The sequence below is a fragment of the Myodes glareolus genome, chromosome 26, assembly GCF_982192425.1.
Source record: "Myodes glareolus chromosome 26, mMyoGla1.1, whole genome shotgun sequence".
NCBI classification, from domain to species: Eukaryota; Metazoa; Chordata; class Mammalia; order Rodentia; family Cricetidae; genus Myodes; species Myodes glareolus.
The window spans coordinates 36,085,605-36,104,895 of record NC_142051.1 but is presented as its reverse complement, the minus strand read 5'-3'; the positions used below and the strand labels follow the sequence as shown (position 1 = coordinate 36,104,895).

The 19,291-nt window shown below is 43.3% G+C and overlaps 1 protein-coding gene across 2 annotated transcripts in view; it reads left to right on the top strand.

Moving 5' to 3' along the window:
* The window catches only part of Ntn4 (netrin 4), a 98,854-nt gene that overhangs the window by 50,824 nt on the left and 28,739 nt on the right, over window positions 1-19,291 (top strand). For both annotated transcript variants that reach the window (XM_048418541.3, XM_048418540.3), the window contains exons 4-5: window positions 12,824-12,950; window positions 15,744-15,932. In XM_048418541.3, the coding sequence (XP_048274498.2) occupies window positions 12,824-12,950; window positions 15,744-15,932 (316 nt within the window). The remainder of the gene's footprint in view (window positions 1-12,823; window positions 12,951-15,743; window positions 15,933-19,291) is intronic.

Genomic DNA, 19,291 nt, shown 5'->3' with positions numbered 1-19,291 from the left:
GATCTGCAAGCTGACAAGCGAAAAGTTTGGCATTTCCTCAGAGAGCTGAAGACGGAGCACTCGTAGAATTCAGAAAGTTTACTCTTCCCTATGAACTCAAGTGAATTGAAAATATGTTTACATAAAGTGTATGTGAATGTGTATATTCAAAGCAGCATGATTCATAGTCACAAAAGAGTGGGTACCGCACTGTCCCCCTCAACTGATGAACACACAAACAAAATACAGCATATCCACAATCCGGTATTATCCAACCTCAGTAAGGAAGGTTCCAAAGCACACTTCAACACGGCTAGATCTTGTAAACATTAAATCATGCAAAATAAGCCAGACACAAAAGCCCACATTCTATTCTCTCTCTCTCTCTCTCTCTCTCTCTCTCTCTCTCTCTCTCTCTCTCTCTCGTTTTGTTTCTTTTTTTTGGAGACAGGAGTTTTCTGTAGGTTTTGGAGCCTGTCCTTGGAACTAGCTCTTGTACACCAGGCTGGCTTTGAACTCACAGAGATCTGCCTGCCTCTACCTCACAAGTGCCAAGATTAAAGGTGTGTGCCACCATCGTCCGACAGTATTTTTCCCTTTTATATGAAATCTACAAAGTGAAAAAATCCATAAAGGCAAAATTAATTGACAGTTGCAGAGTGCTCAGACTCGGGGAAGCGGGGGAGTGTGTGCTTGCTCCATCGTGTTCTTTTCAGAGTGCTGAAAAGCGCGACATTCGTATTGGTGGTTGTACAGCATCTGGACTATGCTGAAAACCATTGTGCTGTACCCTAAAAAGATGAAAGTGACAAATTCGTTGGGAATATTACCTCACAAAGAGAACAGAGCTGTTACAGCAGTCTCCCCGAAACCAACCCACGAGGCAAGCATAGATGTTTGTAGAAGGATTTTGCATACTGACTGTATTTCTTTGCTAGTCTCCGTCTTGAAACTGGCTGTTTTCAAAAGCAGTGTCTTTTAGCTACCTGTGGCTGCTGTTTCTGGCCACATTCGGGTGACCTCAGATTTCTTAATGACTCTGCCAGAGTCTGCCAAGCGGATGCAACTTTTAGGTCAGTGAGTTGCTTCTAGCTTAACCGTTCATACGAGCAGGCGTTTTAAAAATGCAGATTGCATTTTACAGAACTCACGAAGCAACAGGCCGTTGCTTAGTGTGGAGAGAGGCCTCTGAAGAAAGCAGTTCAGCCACCACCAGAAACCGTGGAAGGAAACGTGCCCTCGCAACTAGCTTCCTCTGCCACAATCCGAGGCTCATTTATCTTAAGTCAACTCCTGTGACGCCCTCTGCACTGTATAGAACACTGAGTGACAACCAGACAGAGCTGGGGGGGGGGGCGGGACAACAGTGGGAAACGGGAATGAGAATGAATTAAGAAGGGGGAGGGGTGCAAGAGAATGCAAAGTAGTCGGTAGCAAGGAATTTTCCTTTAAAATAAGCGAGAGCTGTGTGAACCCGGTGACGAGGGTCATCGGGGTGAAAAGTACTGAGTAAGGACCAGGACCTCAGAGAATTTACCTGGCCCCCCATTCATTATAAAAACTCATCTGAATCCTAAAAGACGCTGCGCAAGACCCTACAAAACCTTCCTTCAGCCTCATGTCAATTTCTGTGCTTGACACAACAATCACTTACAAAATAGTTCTATTCATTCTCTCTCTGTCTCTCTCTCTGTCTCTGTCTCTCTGTCTCCTCTGTCTCATTCTTGAGTAACATGAGAAGACTTAGCACCACGTGGAAAGAGGTGTGTCGTCACCAATTCCACTCTTGCTATTCCCTCCTGAGATTGTGAAAATCCAATGGCTGTTACGAAATTGAAATTGAGATCTTCCCTTTCTTTCCTCAAAAGATTACATCACAGCTATTTTAAGTATTCGTGGGAAGGATTTAAAAAAAACAATCCCCTGGATGGCATCAGTATTCCGAGATGGAGTTTCTGGTGTCTGGGGGCCTCTTGGGGAGTCTGTCTTGTGTGCTACTGCAGATTTGCTCTGAGAAGTACAAGTCAGTGTGTCGTCGAATGATGAAAAGCACTTCACAGAGCCGGGCAGGCTCACGAGGGAGCTGAGTGACCACTAGCAGCTGTCCCCAGAACCGAGTGAGCTTGCTGGACAGGCATTGGTTTGGCTTGAAAGACATTTACAGTTAGCTCTCTCCTGAGGGGCTTTCTTCTACAGAGTACTGCAGGAGACTGCAGGGGAAACGTACCAATATTTATCCACTTTTAAATAGCCGACTTTTGCGTTATATTTGCAATTGAAGAAACTGGAAGGTACAGAGCCAGCTTCCCTTCTGAAGCAATGAGGTCTCAGATACTCTGAAGTAGGTGTCGTCCAGTCAAGAGCATCCAACTCTATGGCCCTTGCCTGCATGTGGATCTAAAACCAGACGACTTGTACACACTTGCCCAATATACTTGTATGATTTGGTCATATAATGTATCTGTAGACAGAATAATTTTTAGCTTAGTTCTCAGAAATAATTTTTTTACATCCATTGGAAGCAATAAAATAAAATAAAATAAATAGTTATCTGCAAAGAAGGGAGTACTGCAGGGTACCTTCCTACCTCCTGTGACGTGGTCTTATCTAAAGGCCTCTCCAAAGCCTCCTGGGCCTTGCAGGTTTTAGTTCAATGCCATTATTTGCATTTTTAAAGAAGAAAGAAAATCAAGCCCCTGGTGATACTAAAATGAGGAAGCTATCAGAATTATTTTTGTAAAACTATTCAAAACCCATTATCTTTATAAAGCATATTGAAATTCTATCTTTAGAAATAAATTCTTAAGGTTTTTTTCTTCTTTTTTTTTTTATACTCGGTCTACACCACGTAGCTCTGGCAGGCCTACAGCAGTCTAGGTTTGGACTGACCTTAACTTGTGGTCCCCCCACCTCTGCACCCCCAGAATGGCAGGGTGTCAGATTGTACACAACACATTCAACCCTTTTATTATTCTTATTCTTTAGAGATAGAGTCTCATGATGTACTTCAGGCTGTTCCTGAATAGTGCTATTCATCCAGTCCCCTGCCTCAGCGCCCCAAGAAGCCGAGACTACCGGCAGAAGCCAGCAAGTCTGGCTTCAAGTGGCCTTGAAAAAACAACAAACAAACAAACAGAAACAAGAAAGAACGAAGAGAGGAAGAGGAAAAATGAGAGAAGAGAGAGAGATAGAGGAGAGAGAGCAATAGAAGGTAAGACAGAGAGGGAGAGAGAGACAGAGACAGAGACAGAGACAGACTTGAGTCTGGAATATAGCTCATTTGGTTAGGCACTGTGGCAATGACCAGACCCTATCTTCACACCCTAGTACCACCAAACAAAGCAAACAAACAAAAAATTTCACGGACACAAATGTTTAATGTGTCAGAACCAGTAAGACATTATTATAACAATTCAGATGAAAAATTAAAGAATATACACATATTTAGGTAAATACAAAAATACAGAATGCTGATGTAAGCCAGGCATGGTAGCTCAGACTTTAATCTCAGCACATGGAAGGCTACGGGCAGGAGGATGCTTAATTAGAGGCAAGCCTGGGCTACATCATAAGTCAATAACCATTTGCATTCTTTCAACACAACGTACTCTCTAATACAACTGATTTGGCTTCTGTGGATAAGAAACACTTGAATTATTGGTTTTCTACAGCTTACAGAGCTCAATGATGGTAAAACTCAGAATCAGCCCAGAAGGCTTCCCTGGCTGGGATACTTAGCAAGTGGGGTTTCCCCTCCCCCATTTAAGAGCTTTTCTTCATGACTTTTTTTTTTTTCCAGCAGAAGAAATTCGGATAATTAAATTGAAAATAGGGCAAAGAAAGATCCTTCAGGGAGCGGGGTTTCCAAAATGGAGGCTATCTGGGACTCGCCAGTCCTCGGCCACAAACAGAAGTACTCCTGGTCCCTGGCCTCAGGAAGGAGAGATTTGCTTTGTTCCACTAATGTTTCTTCGATATAGAAGAGCGTCTTACTGATAATTACTTAAGAGCCCAACATTTAAATTGCTCTGTTCACTTATTAAAAAACAAACAAACAAAAACCCATAGTATTGAGAATGAGAAAACTATACAATGAGAATAATTAACTCCTGTCATTTGGCTTTTTTAAAAAACTGAGTGTGTTTGGGCAGGAGTGATAACTCAGTTGTTAAGCACTTGTTGCTCTTCCAGAGGACCCAGGTTCCATTCCCAGCACCCACATGGGAGGCTCATAACCATTTATAATTCCAGTCTCAGGCGGTCCAAACCTTCTGGTCTTTGAGAGCACTGTGGGCACGTGGTGCACAGACATACCTTCGGGTAAAACACTTGATAGATAGATAGATAGATAGATAGATAGATAGATAGATAGAGGATGATAGATAAGAAAAATGATAGATTAGATAATAAATTAGATAGATGATAGACAGATGATAGATTAGATAGGTAATAGACAGATGATAGATAGATAGATAGATAGATAGATAGATAGATAGATAGATAGATAGACGACAGATAGATGATAAATAACATTGTAAAGATTGAGTAGAAGGGGGTTATAGTTTTTATTGTTACTCTTATTGTTTTCTTGTTTCTGGTTTTCTTTGTTCATTTGGCTGCTTTATTCACTGCTCTTTATTAACTAGGTTGGATGAAGTTGGATGGGCATCATTTATTCGGACGAGGACAATATTCAGTGACCACACCACCAAGGAGTCAGATTTTCCTTGCCTTTGCAACCTTTAACTGCCCATGGGTTCCCTTGGGACAGGTGGGGGCTTACTTCCCTAGCCACGCTGGAATGTTCATGCAGGCCCTCTGCAGACAGCCAGGGCTACTGTGCGGTCATGGGTGCACCTGCCAGGTCGCATCCAGAGCACAGCACTTTACAGTGTTCTTTCCTGTACTCCGACTCTTTTGGAGGAGGAGAGGGAGAGGCAGGGTTTCCTGTGTAGTCTTGGCTGTCCTAGAACTCCCTCTGTGGAGCAGCCTGGCCTTGAACTCACGGAGGTACACCTTCCTCTGCTTCCCAAGTGCTGGGATTAAAGGCCTGCACAACCAGCACTGGTCGGAGCCAGTGTTTTAAGTGCATGGACAGGAAGGTTTTGTGTGCAACCAGTGAGTTTCTTATGTCCTTCTCCACCTTCGCTGGCCGGATACTTACTTGTGGCAGGTGTGAAAAACTGGCAAATCTTCCTGTATTCCTTTGCCCTCAAAACAGCTGGCTTCACCGCAGATCCATGCCAACTCTGTCCTGAAGCACTCTGGTCTTTTTTAAAAAATGTGTGTGTGTGTGTGTGTCTAAACACGTACTTATGCATACCTCCACACAGGAACATGCATGCCACAAGTGTGGTGGTCGGAGAATCACTCGTAGGAGTTGGTTCTCTCGCTCCACCCTGTGGGTTTTAGAGATCAGATTCTCTACCATCTCAGCTTCTGAACCATCTCACCAGCTTCCTGAAAAGCTCTTGAAGGGCAAACTGACTTGGGACCCACCAGCATCATCTAGGGATCACTCTGAACAGGCTTGGGTCAAGCAGATCCTCAAGATCTACTCCCTAGGTCTTCCCAACAGGGGTTAGGTTGGAAACTCAGGAGTAAGACTGCTAGACTTCAAGACATTCTACCAGTCTTTGAGGGTTTGACATTTGGACAAAGTGTTTAAGCCCTCTGGGCCTTGGTTTAATCCGTCCTGAAAGTGGGCAATGCCAATTATTCCTGCCTTCTAATACGGTTTTTGTGTGAACCAAGTTAATTAATATTTATACGGTGCCTAGAGCAGCGAATGGCACATTGAAGAAGCTGCACAACATAATCACTACTATGGTGATTATTATTAATTCATTGTCATCCCATGGCAGATCCACAGGGCCGTGGGTCTCTCGGGGACACTCGGGGGACGAACTAATAGAGCCTGTATAGGAAGTGCCTTGCTCATACCGGATTCGCAAAACAACTGTAGGGATCTCATGCCTGCTTCACATGCATGGCTAACTCCCAGGCTTCTCGGCAGTTTTAAACAAATGGCTAGGTCCTCCAGGTCCTGCTAAACATATATCAACTGGAGGAAAAATAGTGCATATTTACTGGTAGCCTATTATATTCCACTTACTGGAAATTCAAAAGAAAAAAAAAAACCCAAAGCCACCGTTCCCTGCAAGAGTTTTTAATCTAATGGAGAGAGATAAGCATTCTGGTTCTCACACAAGAGCGTAAAAAGCTTAGCAGTTCCTTCAGAAATTTGCATTGGCTCCATTCATGCTTTTTCCCAAGTGTCAGTCAAGGCCTGGTCTGGGCAAATTAACGAAGTTTTTCCTCTCCGCCTAAGATGTTCCTTTCCATTCCTCCAGGATGTCCGCTCCTCCTCCAAGCACCTCTGTCTCCAGAGGGAGGATTAAGAACTGATATTTATAATCTCTGCGGCTAGGGTTTTCAGTAACCACTTCAGGGGTATTTTTGTCAAGAGCTCTGGAACCTGACCCATCATGAGAATTGGAAGGACAGACGCCTCCGAGAAGCATTTCAGGGTTCGAGCAAGGTGGGAAGAGTGATCTTCATCAGGAACCAATATTCTGCGTTCGTCATCGCTTTTACTTTCGACCTAGCCGCACAGTCCACGCTTTCGGATACAAGCTGTTTTCTTTAGTGTTCTGGTGCAGCCCAAAGAATAAACTACACAGCTGTCTGTTTTTCCTTGCCTTCTCCCAGGCTGTGTACTATTAGGCAAGGATTGGAACACCCCTCGCCTATTTTGTCCATCCTGACGGGATGCTGCAAGCTTCTTTTCCACCAAACTCGCTCTGGAGTTCTATTTTCTCTTCTTCCGTCAAATGAAAACGGCAGGCTTCTGGTGGGAAAGGGCGTGGTTTATTTTTTTAATGAAAAGATGTGTTTTCCTCACAGTGTTGTAGCATAGCATTGTTGTGCGTGTTTTTGTCCCACAGAAGAGATTCAACAGGTTAGCCTGTTGTTAGAATTTCTCTCTTCAGCTGGGCGGTGGTGGCACATGACTCTAATCCCAGCACCTGGGAGGCAGAGGCAGGCAGAGAATCTCTCTCTGTGAGTTCAAGGTCAGTCTGGTCCACAGATTTAGTGTTGAGATTGCTAGGGCTGTTACACGGAGAAACCCTGTCTTGGGGGAGGGGAGAAAATTTCTCTCTTTCATGCAGAAGAAGTTCATTCCTTTAGAAACTAACCCTTTTCTCTAAGAGGAATGTACTATCTCCTCAGAAATTCATCGGTGTTTCTTCCCACTTGGTCTGAAGAGGCCACACGACTTCTCTCTACTGTCTAGATAATTCATTAGAGGTCAACAGAGGCCTATACACCGCCACCACCATCGCCGCTGCCACGGTCAAGTGTGCATTCTTCTTGGCTCCCAGACACTCTTCTTTCACAAATGCTTTTTTATCTTTTAAGTTTTGATGTTGGTATGAAGCGATATTCATTTTCTCCTGGAATCCAGAGTTGCTCAGTCATGAAATAAAGCCACGTGAATATAAATTATCGCAGACAAGAAAATGACTCCACTTTTGAAATTCAACCATTTCTCAGTATGAAGTTACAAAACACGTTTCCCATTAACTTGCACAGTTGTTTTCTGTAGGATCTGAATAAAAGACTCAAATGGCGGCTGAACCTTCTTTCTCAGAAATGGTAGGGAACTGATTTTGTCAGACATCCCCTAAAGAACTTAATATCGAATCTTGAGGAACGTGAGCCCTTTTGATATGGTGAGAGTCCACAGGGAACATTGTCACTAGGGAGCAAAGTGTGTGACTCTTGGGCAGAAGTAATTAGAACAATTTTTAAGATGACTTTAGTAGCCGGGCGGCGGTGGTGTATGCCTTTAATCCTCTGGGAGGCAGAGGCAGGCAGATCGATCTCTGTGAGTTCGAGGCCAGCCTGGTCTACCAGAGCTAGTTCCAGGACAGGCTCCAAAACTACAGAGAAACTCTGTCTAAAAACATCAAAAAGATGATTTTAGTGGTCTCTAAGTCAAGTGAAGCTCCATTTCCAGACTATTCATGTTCATTCATTTATCTGTGCTACACAGGGCAAGAAATAAGAAAAACGCTCTTGGCTCTTCTGTGTTTCATGTCAGGAATTTCTGGCATTACTGAGAGGGCAAGAGAACCCTCTGACAGTCCAGGAAGGACTGTGGGTTGTGACTTGTTACCCTTGTGCCTACAGCTGCACAACATCCAGAGTACAAAGACATAGGCTTTGATATTGCATTGTTTTTCAGAACCCCGAAAGTTTTTTTTAAAGGTGATCTAAGCCTTTCTTTCATCTCATAATTAAATATTCTGTAACATCTTTGGGCTGGAGAGATGGCTCGGTGGTTAGGAGGGCCCAAATTTGGTTTCCAACACCCATTTAGAGGTTCACAACTGCCTATAACTCCAGCTTCAGGGGATCTGATGCCCTCTCCTGGACTCCACAGGTGCCAGCAGCACTCATATGTTATATATCTATGTGCAGACGCACAGATATAGATACATAATTAAAAGTAATATCAATCTTGTTTTAGAATCCATATATAAAATCTGCATGCAAAGAAAAGATTGTTCAATAACAAGTGTTTAATACCATCTGTAACCAAATTGCCACCATCTCTTGCCATAACCAATGCCCTCAGACACATGACAGATGATCACTGAAAGCCAAAATGAACCAGTAAAAAGGAAAGAAAGAAGCTTTGCTGTCCCAGACAGATCTTCTGACAATGGCTCTAAAAGGCATAGCTGATTTTTGGCCCCGCCAAAATTCTTACGCATGTAGCTTCAAGTATGAAAAGATGGCATTTTCCTTTTCCTTCTCTCTGGTTTTAATGTACACCTATTGTAACAAAACCGCGCAGCTCACAATGAACACACTGGTCCAGTGATTCCTCGAATGACTTCTTTCAAGTCTGCACAAGTAGAGGAATGTGCTCAAAATGAGTAGAAAATGGGTTGATTTTAGTGGTAAACAGACTTGTGTGTAATTATAAAAACCTTGGCTGGGTGGTGATAGCCCCAGCATTCAAGAGGCAGAGGCAGGGGGATCTCTGCGAGTTCGAGGCCAGCTAGTCTACAGTGAGTTCCAGGACAGTCAAGGCTACACCAAGAAACCCTGTCTCAGTGGTGGTGGTGGGGGAACCCTTTAGACACGGAAAGAGAAAAGTTTTCTTGATATTAACAGAGGCCTTTCTGAAACTCCTACAATATTTGAATACCTCGTGTAATTAGAAGCTGTGGTTCTGTGGTCAAGATTTATTCCTCCTTTTCTAGTCAGACAACCAGACAGCAGTGTCAGATGAACCCTTTGGGGCACAACTCCACTTTCTTACTCCTTGCTTCGTTCATGTCTGTGAACCAGATAGGAGTTATGTTTAACTAATTACTAAAGTTTCCCTTTTCTGTTTGCTCTCCAAGGAAGACCGAGTTTTCCTTGCACATTTTTCACGAGCATCAAATAGTAGGTGATCTTTCAAGCTTGAACGGCAAGAGTTCTATTGCTGAGGAAGGATTTCTTGTTTCAAACTGTCTGGGTAATGATTTACAGCTATTTTTGGTAATTCACAAAATGACAGCTCCACGATTTTTTTTTTTCTATGTGCAGAAAAATTTGCTGTCCCAGCATCCTCAGACCCTGGGAGGTCCATTTCAGTTCCTGGCAGATGGGAGCAAAGGAATGCTCCGGATGGAACAGACCTGTCAATATTATCCTGTGATATGCATGAATGTTTGATGAGGTTACCCCCAAATGTCTGTGACCTCCTGAGACCTAGAATTTGTGGGAAAGAATAACCTATGAATTGGGTGAAATTATATATTGGGTTTGGACATTCCAAGACTAGACTTGGTAAACTGGACTCTTGACAACCGTTGAGTTCCTATAAAGAAAATTAACAGCACCTTTCAATATCATCTTCCTATAACCCTTGGTAAATGGATGCTAAAAAGTTTGAAAAGATACAAACAAGGAATAGATATAATTACCTTTTAAAATTATAAATGTTATCAGAAAGTACAGGTGTCGTCGCTGGCTATTGGGAGACATAAGTCGGGGCAGGAGTGAAAAAACAATCAAAGAGGAAAGGAAAGAAAAAGTATATTATTAGGCAAGAAGAAAGAAGGTAGAAAGATGGTGTTTTTGAACGCGAAAAAGAGAAAGTGTAGCTCTAATACACTTCCTATTTGTATCTTTCCTTAAAAATCTTTAATGTGTCTGCATTAGCTACAGGATAAATTCCAGACTCTTGGAGCTGATGTTTGATGAATGCCATGAGCACGCTAGACCACGCCTGTGTCTCTAATGCACACTCTGATCCAGACCACGCCTGTGTGTCTAGTGCACACTCTGATCCAGACCATACCTGTGTGTCTAGTGCACACTCTGATCCAGACCACGCCTGTGTCTCTAATGCACACTCTGATCCAGACCATACCTGTGTGTCTAGTGCACACTCTGGTCTAGATCACGCCTGTGTGTCTAGCACACACTCTGGTCTAGATCACGCCTGTGTCTCTAGTGCACACTCTGATCTAGATCACGCCTGTGTCTCTAGTGCACACTCTGGTCTAGATCACGCCTGTGTCTCTAGTGCACACTCTGGTCCACTGCAATCCTCATCATTTCTCAGCCATGATGAAAATCCCTGCTCCAGCCTCAAAGATCACCCTTGCTCACAGAGCTCCCTAACACCTCGGTTTATGTGATTTACATGTCCTGGGAAATTTCTTCTTTTCAGCTTGTTGGAAATGCAGTCCATCTGCCAAGGCCAGATCAAGCCCCACACCTTTCATAATGCCCTCCACATCAGTCAGTCTAAGATCAGTTCTAGACCCTTTGAATTCCTGCATTGTTTTTCACTCTTTTGTGTTTGTTTGCTGTCTTGTTTAGTGCTGCATTCTCCTACATGATTGTCTTTGCTTCAACTGTACTATATCCTTTCCTTTATAAAAATTTATTCTTAATTATGTGTATATATATGCTGGTGTGTGTGTGTGTGTGTGTGTGTGTGTGTGTGTGTGTGTGTGTGTATGTGTGTGTGCAGATGCCTGCAAAATCCAGATGTGTTGGATTCCTCTAGAGCTAAAGTTACAGGCAGCTTTGAGCTTCCTGATATGGTTCCTGGGAACTGAACTTAGGTTGGGTCCACTTGAAAAGCAGTATATTCTAACAACCACACTCTCTCTCCAACCACCCAAATTCTCTTGTTGGTGTTTTGCCTGTATGTGTACCCCATTGCAGTACCTGTTGCCCAGGTGTTAAATCTAAAAGGTGTTAGATCTCTGGGACTGGCATTATAGATGGTTGTGAGCCACCACATAGGCGCTGAGGATCAAACTTCTAGAAGAGAAGTCAGTGCTGTGAACTACTTAGCCATCTCTCCAGCCACCACCAACTCCTCATCCTTTCTTAAAGAAAAGAAATACTGTGGCTCGGGTAATGATCCTGCAGTTCAAAGTGCCTTGGGCTCTTCCAGAGGACCCCAGTTCAGTTCCCAGTACCCAGGTCGGGGAGCTCACAATAGCTTTTAACTTCAGCTCTAGGAATCTAGCATCCTCTTCCGGCCTCTGAAGGCACCGGAACACATGTGATATATTCACATGCACACATTAGTAAAAATAAATAGAAAGGTGACGCTTTGTGTACCAAACTCAGTGCCCCATCGTTGACTGTCCCTTCTAGATCATCAATAAGTATTCATTGACTGGTTGACAAGATTTGTTACCTTAATGCTGAATCATTTTAAGAACTGTTTTTGAGGAGAAACTTGTAGCTTTGAGTTTATGGAGCCCGTTCAGAGTTGTGCTACAAAGTCCCACCTCTACAGTCACTGTATCAGTATCCAGAGATACATTTTGGTCCTGGACCCCATGGTAATTCTTACTAGGTGATACGTGATGATCCAAGGTATTTTCTAACATTATCAGTGAAATGAGGACCAAAAATATCTCCTTAAGGATTCTACAGAAGCATTCTTCTCTGAGAAACATGGTATTTTAGATGACCCCCCAGAATTCAGTTGTGGGGTCAAAAGAAAAGCCCAGTAATGATGACAATGTGTATTCAAAGTCTTAGCAATATTTCTTCGGCTCTTCGATTAATTTTACTTCTAGGAAACACATTTAGGAGAAGTAAAGAGTTACACAAATTTATACAAGTTTATACAAGTTGATCTACAGGGATATTCACTGTAGTATTTAAACCACGAGTTTAAGCCTTTGTGATAAAGAAGTAGGGGATTGCTCAGTTAAGCTGTTACTCACAAGAGAATGTCTGATATACAAGAATGCTAGAGAAAGCATACAGATTTCCTTTTCCTTTTTTGGATAGCAGTGTGAGAATTGAACCCCAGGGGGTCTTGCACATGCTAGACCACATACTCCACCATGTTCTTAACATGTTATGTAGAAAAGTCCTTAATTGCATTTTAAGGCACTAGAAATATATATATATATATTCAAATGTTTATATTATTATTTTTGAAAAGATTACAAATTTCTAAATTTTTGCAGTAAAGATGCACTATTTTATGCTAAAATTTTTTTCTTTAAACTAATGATATTAAAACTGACTTAAATACTTAGCTAAACCACAGAATTTCTCATTACACCATAGATTCTATAGTCAAGAAAAATCTTTCTTTCTTTCTTTCTTTTTTTAGTTAATCACAAGACAGACTATAAGTATTTTTTCTTGCACTCGCTAATTTCTTAAAAAAAAAAAAAAAAAAAAGAATCAATGTCTCCCGGCTAAAGCAACGGGTGCAGGGAGAGACCGGAGGAGAATTCCTCCCTCAGCGACGCGGCCCATGCTCACAGCTCTGCCTTAATGGTGTTTGTAGGTGCACGGGAAATGCATGTGCAAGCACAACACAGCCGGCAGCCACTGTCAGCACTGTGCGCCGTTGTACAACGACCGGCCCTGGGAGGCAGCCAATGGCAGAACGGGGGCTCCTAACGAGTGCAGAAGTAAGTATCAACCTCCACTATTTAAAAGCCTTCTTTGTAGACGACACTTATCTGTGAATTCCTTGTTATCTCTTGAAACACAATATAAAGTGGTGGACGACAGAAGCTATACACAAACATAGCCATATCACTGCCCAGCATGACTCCAGCCATTGGAAACAGTTAGTTCGCAGCCAATAGGACTGAGTGGCCAAGAATGTGCTGTCTATTCGCTTGGATCCTTGCGGGACCTAAAAGCTGTCCTTGAGAACTTGATGTGATACAAAAACGAGTAGACACAAGAGCAACTAAGGGTTACATAAGGGTTACAGTGTCCCACGGCTCTTGTAGCTGTGATACTGAACGGTAAACATGGTAACAGCTTCTTCTAAATTCAGCTTACAAAACAACCCAAGAGAGAAGATGGTGTCAATCCTGTTTTAGAAATCGGGAAACTGAGGCTCAGTAAGATTAAATGTCTTGCCAGAGTTAGAAAATGAAGGAAGGAGGATTTGATCCCACGCTTTCAGGGGTCCTATAAGATATGTTCCCCACTGGTGGATTAGACTCAAAATTAAACCAGGAAGTCAAGAATGGGGTTGTTTACTAGGATTGATTTTGGGGTTGCATTTGGAGAAGAGAAGATAGGCCATGGGAAGATGAACCGTTTTTCTCTTTCCAGACTACAATGTGCAGAATCTGGTCCAATGATATCGGGTTGGCATTCAAGTGGCCAGATGTTCTGAGAAACACATGTGCTCACTGAAATGGTTCCAGTCCCAAGCCTGTTTTAGGAGAATTTTTAAATCTTGTGTCTACTCATGTTTGTACCACGTCAGGTTCTCAGGGACAACATTTGGCTCCTCCAAAGTGTCCAAGCAGTTAGCACATTCTTGTCCACTCGGCCCTATTGCCAGATTTGAAAGTGTTTACTCTTTGAATAAAGTTCCGAGAAATCTCTCCCCACACACAATCTGGAATCGGAATGGATTTGTTTCTAAGAAATATAAAGGATTTCCTCTAAGCATAAATATCAAATCGCCTTATGCCTTTTCAAGATACGAGTCTGGGAAAAATACCATGACAGGTCGAGGAAACAAGGGGGAAAAAATAGCACTAGCATTTTCAAATACAGTTGACTTCCAGGGTGGGGTGGAGGGGATGTCTGGATTCTTATTCTAAATCACTTATCAAGAGAATCTAAAGAATTTCTCCTAAATTCCTAGAGTGCCTTTCTAGTCCTTTCCTTGGGAACCCACTGTATATCTAAGTACACACAGACACAGAGACTGTCACTTGGAGCTAAAGACTGATAAGCTCAGAGATGCCATTGAGAAATTATTACATAAGGAGCACGGAGGCCTCCCCTATAAACTGAAGTTTCAATAGCAGAATTCCTTTGAGTCACCAAAGGACAACGGCTGAGACATATTACTCCACAGGAGAAAACCTAAACCAAGTCCTGATGACTCAGGCCCCTGATCTCAGTTACTCAGAAGACTGAAGCAGGAGAATCCCAAGATCAAAGCCTGCCAGGGCTATAAAGTGACTTCAAGGACAGCTGGGGCAGCTAAGTGAGACTCTGTCTCACAATAAAATGCAAAAAGGTGGGCCAGCAATAAGACTCAACTTGTAAAGGGGCTTGCCACCAAGCCTGATGACTGAGTTCAATCCCCAGGCTCCACACTGTGGAAGGAAGGAAACACCCGAGTTCCAGTTGGAACCCATGTGGTGGAAGGGGAGAATTGATCTCTGCACATTTGTCCTCTGATGCCCAAATGTGTGCAGTGGTATGTACACACATGCACGTGTGCACGTGCGCGCACACACACATACACACAAAGCACCTAGCACATGTGAAGCCCTTGACCTTAGTACCACAAACGAGAGATACTTAGGCTCTGTTCACTGTCCACCAAGTGTTTCTTTGCAGGCTCATGGGCAAGCATGAATTATGGTTTCTATCTGCAATACACCCTGTATTTTTCAAATAATGCCAAGAGTCTTAGGTTTTCTCCCCAGAGGCAAGAGATCCACTGATCCCGAGAAAGTAGCAGGAATGGACAAGGTCAAGCGGCACCATCCAAGAGGAAAACTGGTGACCGCTCAAATATCTTTCCAAAATAGATGCCAGCCTCAGAGTAACCAGAATGCCTTTGGCTGAATGGACATATCTTCCTTTACTCTGATAAATGTTTTAGTTTCTTTTCCTGTTGCCGTGTTTGGTTACTCTGACAAAAAGCCATGTAAGGGGCTTATTCTGGCATACAGTTCAAGGGGACAGGCAGGAAAGTCAAGTATAGGGACTTGAAGCAGGTGGTCACATCACACCGCATCCACAATCAGAAAACAGGCAACGGGGAATACATGCGCTCAACTGTCTTCTCCAAACTCTCTGTCCAAAGATTGGCCTGGTCCACAGCTATGATGGCTCCTCCCACACCCATGAACACACTGAAGATAATTTCCAGGCATGCTGAGGCTAAGTTTCCAAGTGATCTAGACTCCGTCCAGCTAACAATCCACACCGGTGATCATGATGACCTTCATACATATATGAACCCTTTAAAAGACCAATTATATAATGAAAACGGAAAAGCCAGATAAGAAGCGTAAAATAAAAGTGGCATCCCGATCAAGGGGAAGCAAGTTAGCTCTTAAAATATTCCTTTTTGTATTGCCTTTATTATTGTGCTAGCTCCTCTTCTGTAAATAAATGAAATTTAAATTTAACTCGATCCTAGTTTCACATCTCGCTCACCAGTGAACCCTCGGCAGTGGTTTTTATGTCCCTCCTGTCTGTTTTGTCGCCAGCCTGCAAGTGCAACGGGCACGCTGACACCTGTCACTTCGACAGCCAGGTGTGGGAGGCGTCAGGGAACCGCAGCGGGGGCGTCTGCACCAACTGCCAGCACAACACCGAAGGTCAGCACTGCCAGCGCTGTAAGCCGGGCTTCTACCGGGACCTCAGGCGACCTTTCTCCGCCCCAGATGCCTGCAAAGGTGAGCGCGTGCGTGCCTGGTGCCGAAAGTGATCGATGCAAACCCGACCCATCTCACTTAGCCTTCCCTTTGCTGGCCCGCGCGAGCAGGTTGATGACTCCTCAGACAATACACTCGGAGAGATCAGCTAATTTCTTATCAATAGGAGCCAAGAATTCTCAACCTGTTCAGTTAAAAACGGTCCAGTGTTCGTGAAGGGGAATCTCCTTTTCTTGTCCTGATAAAGAAGTTTCTTTAGCGCCACAAGAGAATACGAGAAGCCGTAGGAATGGTGAAGGGGGAAATGTGAGTATAGGGTACACAATAGGCGAAACTAAGCCGATGAAAGAGAATGGTCCCTGACCCTTCGGATGCGCTACCGTTCGCCTGAACAATGACCTTGGACACCTGAAAACAACCCAGGGTTTTTCACGCCATCATGAATGAACTTCCGTTGACACTGCTCAAACGTAGTCACCCTGTTATCATGACTGATTCAGAGCGTAATAATTGTATGCTCTCTCTTAAAACACTGCACCCACAGGCTCGGTTCGGCCTCTCTGTTGGCATAGCTCCCAGAAGTTTACTTGAAGAGTGAATAGAATTTTCAAAGGTCTGCTCCTGTGCGTGGCGCTACACGTAAGTGTGACGCATGCGTACAGAGCCAAGCAGTGTCCGGTGGCATGCAAAGCTTAAAACGCCACAATGGGATCTGTAAGCCTCTCAACAAGAAGTTATTAGGCTAGAGGAACCACTTGGCAGTTCACGATCATGCTTGTTATCTTTACTGAGGACTCCAGGTTCTGGCTTGAAATCAATGACCGGACGGAAGCAATACAACGGGAACAAGCACTCTGGGACCCCACTCCACCCACCCCACCCTACCCCAACCCCTCTTTTAAAGGAAAAAAACATGCTCTTTAAAAATGCATAGTTTAACCGGTTGTGATGGTACGCACCGGTAGGATTTGCAGAGGAGGCAGAGGCAGAAGGGTCATGAATTCAAGTCCAGCCTGGGATAAAAATACTATTTTGAATTTCAGGGAATTGGTGAAATCTCCACATGCAGTTTATTGGGTTTCTTTTGGCAAGCTTCGTCTCTTAAGCAGTGGAGGGTGGAGGACAGCGTGGCTTACCCTTTCCGACCGACTCCAGATCTGGACCGGCCTCAGAGAACTTCACTAAGAATACCAAGTTGCCCAGATCCTTGCTTGTATTCAAACTCTCATCTGAACAGGCTTAAAACACACGCAGAGTAGGCGAGTTCACGGCTACTTCCTGGCTGTTTCTGATCCTATGCCAGTTATCAAAAGCTCTTTGGTCTCCAGTTTCTTAGATGTAACAGTCTTCCTTGTAGTGTTAAAATGAGAACTAAGATACAATAAACTCATAAGATGAAGTGTTTAACACTTTATCCATGCCATAGAAATGGATGTAATATCTCAAAAAATATTTGCACCTGGGGCTGGAGAGATGGCTCAGTGGTTAAGAGCACTGGCTGCTCTTTCAGAGGACCTGGGTTTGGTTTCCAGCATTGACATGGTGACTCACAACTATCCTCCAATTCCAGAGGATACTGCGTACATGTGGCACAAACACATGCACACACACACACACACACACACAGGCAAAACACCCATATACATAAGATAGAAATAAATTATCCTTTAAAAAAATCTAGTTACATCTTCAAAGTTCACTGTACTATTTGGGAATAAAACAAAAAAAATTCTTATCTGTATGTGCTGACTGAAAGAACTACATACAAAATTGCTTCAATTTGGGGAACGTTCACCCCAACACCATTTGTAAGGCGGGACTGGGTATGTGCAAATCCCATTACCTCAGAGCACTATCTAAAACTCAAAATTTACTACTCAGCAAATAAAAGAGGAAAGAAAAAAGACTTTGTTGTTGAGGAACCCAGGTAGCTCTCATAGGGAAACAGGCAACATTTTTGAATGTGTATAATAGTTTCCTCTGATATGACGTTCAGTGCACCTAATGTGTTCATTTACTTGTCCATCCATCTGTTCATTCGGTGACTATCTATTGGGGGCCTTTTGTCTGCTGAGGGCTTAGGACACATCAGAGAACGAAACAGAAATTCTTGCCTTTGAGGAGCATGTATTCTAGTAGAGGAGACAGGCAGGAGATGCGATTGATAAATACGTAATGTGCAAGACGGTAGTAAGTGCTGGCCTTACCAATGTAGGGAGAATAAATCATGGTTAGGAGGATAAGGAGTGCCAGGCAGTGGATCGGGAAGAGGATGTCTCCTCTTCTCTACATTGTCCCTGCACTGAATAGTCCAGGGCGCATTAGGGCACAGCCATCCATGTCCACATTCTCCCAGAATGCGTGTCTAATTATTCATTTCCCCTTTCTGAGCCTGCAGTACGTCTCAGGACACAGCAATCCGATTCTTCTACCTAAATCCTGTCCGTATCATTGTCCAGTTGGCATTATGTTCAATGCTATCCTTACTCATTTCCCCACCGGTGTCTACGTGCCAACTGTTTCCCTGCGTGTCCTCTTCAGCTCCTAACTCTGATGACGCACAAGATCTGCTGTGTGTGTGATGTACAGACTTGTATGAGGTGCCCTTTTAGAGAATCACTGGTTAGGAGCCCCATCAGAAAACGGGTTGATTTTTTAAAAAACAAAAAATCCAGACTATTTCCTTGTGTGGCTCCATCAGCAGCATGTACGATTTTACTTGGATTAACAATTTGACTGTTTTTGTTCTACTGAGTTTACCAAGGCAGCAGGGGAACCTGCCCTCAGTGTGTGGTCCAGACACTGGTCTCATTGGCACCATCTAGCTGCTTAGAAATGCCGAGCCTCTGATCCCGACCCAGATGAAACTAAAGCCTCACTTTAACAAATCCCCATGCGGCTGTATTTTATTAGAGGTCGAGAGGGCTGCAGAATGCTTTCCAATGAAGATTGAACGTACTGAAGCACGTTCTGTAGCGTTAGATTGCTTAAATGCATTAGCCAGAATATCTACTCAAACCAACGTGCAAATCAACCCAAGATTTTTTATCTCTATTTGTATGCATATAAACTTAGAATTCTAAAATAAATTTTAAGAAGTTGACTAAGAGAGAAAAACAGAAATCTAAACAGAAGTATGTGATCCCCAGTAGAACTCTAATTCCATGAAACGTTACGAGAAATTACAAGAAGGGATGTTTTTCCTATGACCGTCAATTTAGGAAATGAGTTGGCTAAAGTTTTCTTTACCGAGACACCTCCGGGCCAGTTTGCTGCTCTTCACTATAAATCTTTCTTAAAGGGGCCGTATCTATGTGAAGACTTCACTTAAAGACATTTATGGTCCCCCCCTCCTCCAGACATGGTGTCAAGTTGTAAGA